A 6,417-nucleotide genomic window follows, 5' to 3' on the forward strand; every position below is an offset into this window, starting at 1 on the left:
GTATTAAAAAAATAATATTTCTGGTGTGAGGCTGAGGTCCCTCAGTGTGTGTACCCCAGGAGAGGGGTGGCGAGAAAGGGCTACTCCAGTCTGAGAAGCCGAGGAGGTGAAGGTGGGGGCCGGAAAGCCCCCACCTCCATCACAGTGCTGTGGTCTTTCCAGGCTCAGGGGGCAAGTCAGGAGACAGGGAGAGCCCTGCTGGCAGCATGCTAACCTGACACTCTTGATCCTGGCGTGCTGGAGCATAGTGTGGGGCAGGGAAGCAGCAGGGTCCAGGGGGGCAGACACCCCGGCGCCAGGCCCTCAGGGTCAGCAACATTGTGGACAGGACCAGGGCAGCAGTGAGGGCCCCAAATACCACCACGGCCACCAGGCTAGCTGCACCTAGCCCAGCCTCTTGCCTCCGCACCACCTCCTTCACTGAGATGCGCAGCAGACCTGCCCCCACACTGTAGGGGACAGGCCCCGTGGCAGGTACCGCCACAGCTGATGTGGGCCCCAGGGGTATGTCCACTGTGGTGGCAGGATCTGGGACTGGTAAGATGAGCTCACAAGTCTTGCCGCCATAGCCACTGGGGCAGAGACAGTCAAAGTCATGGACACGGTCCCGACAGCGGGCCCCTCTCTGGCATGGGCGGCTGGCACAGTCATCCAGGTTGATGGTGCAGAAACGTCCAGCAAAACCCTCAGGGCAGAGGCAGGAGAAGCGGTTTATGCCGTCCAGGCAGGTGGCGCCATTGGCACAAGGCCGCATCAGACAGTCATCTACATTGACCTCACAGCGGGCACCCACGAAGCCGGCCAAACAGCGGCAGGTGAAGTTGAGGGCAAAGCCCTGGTCGTCCTGGCACTGCCCACCGTTCCGGCATGGAGAGCTGCAGTGGGGGTGAAAGATGCCACTGATGCCAACTTGGCACCTGCAGGGTAGCCCAGGTCAGCATCCTGACCACCACCACCCTTCTACCCCCTTTCTAGCTATGTCTCCTTAAGCCACTGTCTCTGAGCCTTGAACGCCTCATTCTAAAAATGAGAATAAGGGGGCTTCTGGCTGGCTCAGGTGGTAGAACATGCAGCTCTTGATCTTGGGGTTGTGAGTTCAAGTGCCACATTGGGCGTAGAGATTACTTAAAATCTTTTTTAGAAAATGAGAATAGTACCCAGCTTCCCAAACTGTGAGAGTTAAATGAGATAATCCAATGTCAAACAAAGGCCAGGCTCAAGGCAAGTGTGCTATTATTATCCTCATAAGCTCTCAGGCCTGAGGCAGAAATGAGGACAAGTCCAGCCCTGCAGCCCCATTTCTTCATTCACAGTGAGGCACAAGGCTGCTGTGTGCAACATCTTTAGGGGCTGTGTGCCAGCTTTCCCGAGGTAAAGTCCTAGGTCCTCAACCTCCCCACACCCACCTTCCCCACCAGAGCAGTCACACATTGATGAGTTACACCTCCAGTTCCTACAGGTTTTTGTTGTTGGGGAAATGGTTCCGATGGTACCCGAAAAGTTGAGAAACTCTGAACTGGGGACACTTTGGCAGGCTGGGGTTTTATCCTCAGGTGCCCCCATGTGGGACTTCTCCTCAGCCCTAATACTTCACCGCCACTCTCTCTACAGTCCTGCTTCTTCTCTGTCACCAGACTGTCCCTTAACCTCCCACTCACCCCCAGGCCAGCACTCACCCTGCCTGTTCACAGGGTCCAGCCTTGCGCTCACAGTCATGCCCATGGAAGCCTGGTGGGCACACACAGTGGTAGTCGCCGCCCCCATCATAGACACACTGGCCTCCATTCCGGCAGGGGGTCTGCGTGGTACAGATGTGCTCGTCTGGAGAGAGACCGGGAAGGCTCTGGGATAGCCCCTCATCTGGCACCCAGACCTGCCCAGGCCCCACCCAAAACTCTGTGGGCGTGACTTGCACTACAAACCCACCCAGAGCTTGTATGGTGCTGTGTGGGGAAACAACACTGAATCGGACTCTGGAGGCTCCTAGCCCTAGCACTGTCAACCTGTCTCAAAGTGATGGGGCAAGTTGTATCTCATCCATGGGTCTCAGTTTCCTCATTTGTAAAATGTGAAACTTATATTTTCAGCAGCTGCCTGGCTCACCTCACAGGATTATGTTGAGGCCCAATTTAGGCAACAGGTATAAAGTCTAAAATGATAAAATACCATGTATTTGAGGGTTTGAGCCAGACACAATAGGTACTAAATCTGGATGGATTTTTTCCTAAGACACGCAGGGTCCCCAGCCCAACAACTAACCTCTCTACTCCCCTACCTTTGTCACAGAATTTGCCCGCCCAGCCACTGTGACAGATGCACTGCCAGGGCTGGTGGCAGGTACCGTGCTGGCAGCCAGGCATCCTCACACAGCGCTCACAGTGCAGCCCCTCCCAGCCTGGGTCACACCTGATGGGGAGAAGCACAGGAGCAGGGCTCTGGGTAGGGGAATCTGAGGAAATGGATGAGGGAAGACCAGATCTTCTAGAAAACAGGACCTATGAGAGCCCCTAAAGGGAAAGCTGGCCTATCCCAGGTAGGTATAGGGTTCTACAGGGTCAGAGGACATACATATGGAATCAGACCATCAGACGCCAGCATGCAAGTCCTCGTTCTGCACTTTGTCTAACCTTTTTGGGCCTCAGTGTTCTCATCTGTAAACTGGAGATATGCTTGGCAGGGATGGGTTGAGGAAGAAATCAAGACATTTGTAAATAACCCCAGTGCTATTCCTAGCATGTCTGAGGTGCTCAGAAATGGTTTAAAAAGAGTGACCTTGAAAGGTCATCAGGACTATCCTCCCATCCTAATTTCAGGACAAAGGTCTGAACGATTTCAGAGTGTCCCAAACACTGCCAGCCCCTCCGGCCCCTTGCTCTGTCAGCTCATTTCCTTATGTGCACTTTTCTCCTTGTACAGACTTGCCCATCCCCCACTCCAGTGAGTCAATTACTCAAATGCATCAAGAAAGATCCTCTTTCCTGAGTGCTTCTCCACAGCAACCCTTCCGCAGCTTTTCTCAGACTAAACCCATTCTCTTTATATCATTATCTCCCCCCTTTCCTCATGGGCCCCAATCTCCAAACTCTCTCAAGCTTCAGGTCTTCCTCCTGGTATCTTGAGGAGGAACATTTCAGAATGCTTGGATCAGCCTTGGGAGGGTAAAAAAGTGGGGAGGCATAAGCGAGAAGCAGCATTAAGAGAGGCAAAGCAGAAGAGAACTGGGGGTAAAGGAGAGGCTGACTAGTCTGTCCTGTGGCCATGAGGGAATAAGGGAGTGAACAGCAGGATTCTAAGCCCCTAGACATTCTGCCATGGGGCTTGACCTGGTTGTGGGTGTGGACCTGCTGGGAAACGGGGAACAAGGGGGTTTGGGAGCACGTGTTCGAGAGAGCTACCTGCAGGAGCCGTCAGGCGCGCAGCAGCCGTGGGCCAAGTCACAGTGGGAGCTGCAGTCATCGGCTGCAAGAGATTGACGTAGGACGGGTGAGACCGGGTTAGGGTTCGTCTCCCTGAGATGCGGGGCTTGGAGGACGAGGGGTCTCAGTAATTGGGGAGCTCCCCTTTGGGCTCAGGCAGAACAGAGACTCCTCGAATTGCAACGGGACTACCTGGGTCTCGCCAACCCCCGCGGGTCGAGCGGCTGCAGTGCCGTCTCTGGCCGGCAGAGGTCAACGCGCAAGCGAGGGATGGCCGGGCAGGGCCGCGACCTGAGTCCGGGGGCGCGCTCACCTCGGGCAGGCTGAACGGGTGCCCCCAGGATGCACAACAGGCACACGAGATGTAGGCAGCGGCAGCCGCTGGGCATGGTCAGCGCCGGCCCCAGGAGGACAGACGGATGGACGGCCGGACTTGCGGACACCTGTGGGACGGCACAGGCTGGGAGGCGGCCGGACCTGGATTCCGGTTCTGAGTGATAGGAGCTGAGGGGGAAGAGGGGCGTCCGGACAGAAGGAGGTGGGGGCAGCAGGAGGGCGGAGGCGGGGAAGACTGAGCAGGCGAGGAGACTGGAGACAGGAGCCCGGGAGTGGGCTCTGTGGGAAGGAAGCGAAGGATGGGCAGCGCCGAGCGAGGTCAGGCGCTGGAGGGGCCCGGGCAGGGAACGCAGTCCGCAAGGAGGACTCCGTGGGGATGGGGACAGCGTCGAGAGATGGCCTCGGGCACTAAGGGGACGCGGGGGCCGGTTCCGGGCAGCGAGCAGTCTCCGCCCCCCACCTCAACCCCCCTCCCCCCCGCCCGCCCCGGGACTTGCTCCCACGTTCCCTTCCTATCTCCGCCGCACTCGGATCGGCCGCGGCGCGGGGCCTGGACTCCCCAGAGCGCCCCTAGCCCTGCGCGCCCCTGCGCTCGCGGTGCTCACCTGGGGCTGGGAGGCAGCGCGCCCCGGGACGCAGAGCGGGGCCGGATCCGACGGGCTCCGCCGAGGGCCGGGGCGCTGGGCCGCCCCTAGCGGGCCTCGGGGACGGGCGCCGAGGCGGCTGCCATGCGAGCGGAGCGCTCAGGAATCTGGGGCTCAAGGCGGCCCCGAGCGGCAGCGGCTGCGGCCGCTCCTCGCGCGCGATCAGGCCGCCTGCCAGGGGCGGCGTGTGCCGGCGGAGCCCGCCTCCCCCTCCCGGAGCTGCCGCCGGCCCGCCCCCCACCCGCCCGCGTCGGGCGCCCACCCCCGGCGACGCAAGGCGCACACCTCGCCCCTGCGCTCGCCAGTTCCCTGGCGCCCCCCGCGCCCCCCCGGGGCCTCCACCCTCCGCTGCCACCTAACCTCTCCGAACCTCGCTTTCTTCAAAGAAAGGAGGAAATGAGAGGGATCTAGATGGAAGCAGACTGCCAAGTGCCGGCCAAATGTGCACAGCCGTTATTCTCCCATCTTGCATCCCCGCTATCCTGACCCGCGCCCCTCACCCAGTGCCCCACCTCTGCTCTCGCCAGTCAGCTTCCCATCACGCTTCTCTTTTATATCCCTTGTACGCTTAGGGCACCCTTGCGCCTCCAGGCCCTCCTCCTGTCACCAGCCCACGCCTCCTCCGTTTGTAAATCCTACATCACCTGCTTCGTCGGTCTGCTCTTCTCCTCCTCCACGCCCTCCGCTTCTTTCTTCATTGCCATCCGCGGCATTCCAGGATTGACCCTTGCCAATCTAAGGATCAGCCTCATCCCTCCCTCCGTCAGATCTGTCTTTTCCACCCCATCCCTTTCTGCGACCACTACTGGGAAGACTTTCTGGACGGGAACGCCCCTGACTTCTGTAGATGTGCCCCCCGCAAGTTCCCACCTCTGTACTCGAGTCATATCCATTCTTGAACTCAGGCTAATTGTCAACTGCCCAAATCCAGAGCTCATACTGAGAGAGTTAATCTGGAGGTGGGGGAAGGACTACTCCTCCAGGCTGATGGCTCAGAGACACCTGTGTAAGGCAAGGACAGGAAACAATTTCCTGTTCTCGAAGGGCAAGAGGGCAGAGGGCAGGGACGCCATTGCCCATCTTCTAGTCCTTCAGATCAAGATTTCACCATCTTTAATTTCAAAACATTGGAAGGAGGAGTCCCTAGCCCGTGTAGAGCAGCTGCCTACAGACACCCGCAACACACAAGGATGGAGCCCCCGGACTAATTTTTCTTGCAGCCTCCATTGCACCCACCCCATCTCTCCAGCCAACTTCCCCGAAATTCTGATCATCTCTTTTCCGAAGAGCTTTCTGAATTTGAGTAATACCATGACTCTGATTATTCATTTAAGTTTTGTTGTTGTTGTTGTTGTTGTTGTTGTTGTTGTTGTTTTTAGTGAAAAATTGCAAACGACCTACACTGTAGGCCAAATAGATTATGGCATGTAAACACTACCTGACTACTAAGAATCACCTTTTGAAGTCCAAAGATGTCCAAAGAGCTAAGAATATGTTGTGTGTGTGTTGGGGGGAGGGGAGCAAGAACAAAGCAGAACTTATCTCATTATTGGCAGTGATTTTTTTCTGAATGATGGAATTATGGATTTTTTTTCTTATTGATGCTTTTCAGCATTTTCCACAATGAATGCGTACTTTTTTTTATTATTATAAAAGAAATGCAATGATATTTTAAAAACTTTTAGAATAAAGTCAAAAAGAAAAAAAAATCACTCATTATCCTCCTGGCCACTGTTGTTGTTTTGAACATTTTTCCCATCCAGATGTTTTTATACAGTATCTATAATGTTGTATCCTGCTTTTTTAAAAACTTCATGTCATATATTGATTGACAGCCTCAAAGGCATAACTTTTTATGGCTGCAGGGTATTCCATTAAATAGGTATACTGTAATTTTTATTTAATCTAGCCCTCATTATTGGATATTTAGGTTGTTTACATTTTTTGCTATGATAAGTTCATTCAACAAATATTTACTGAGCATCCATGTGCTTCTACTATATGCCAGACATCATTGTAGG

At 55.5% G+C, this 6,417-nt stretch overlaps 1 protein-coding gene across 3 annotated transcripts; it reads right to left on the bottom strand.

Annotated features, from left to right (window-relative positions):
* Window positions 1–12: 12 nt before the first annotated feature.
* DLK2 (delta like non-canonical Notch ligand 2) lies at window positions 13–5,474 on the bottom strand. 3 transcript variants are annotated; one of them, XM_042938856.1, is made up of 6 exons: window positions 5,041–5,474; window positions 3,730–3,859; window positions 3,396–3,459; window positions 2,276–2,406; window positions 1,677–1,821; window positions 13–875 (listed from the first exon to the last, which is right to left on the bottom strand). In XM_042938856.1, the coding sequence occupies exons 1-6, from the start codon at window positions 5,332–5,334 to the stop codon at window positions 140–142; spliced, it is 1,500 nt and encodes a 499-aa protein (XP_042794790.1). In that variant the 5' UTR covers window positions 5,335–5,474; the 3' UTR covers window positions 13–139. The 3 variants fall into 3 exon arrangements, with proteins under 3 accessions (XP_042794790.1, XP_042794792.1, XP_042794791.1); XM_042938858.1 differs by lacking the exon at window positions 5,041–5,474 and adding an exon at window positions 4,909–5,011; XM_042938857.1 differs by lacking the exon at window positions 5,041–5,474 and adding an exon at window positions 4,358–4,610.
* Window positions 5,475–6,417: the final 943 nt, after the last annotated feature.

This window comes from Panthera leo, chromosome B2 (assembly GCF_018350215.1).
Source record: "Panthera leo isolate Ple1 chromosome B2, P.leo_Ple1_pat1.1, whole genome shotgun sequence".
Lineage (NCBI taxonomy): Eukaryota > Metazoa > Chordata > Mammalia > Carnivora > Felidae > Panthera > Panthera leo.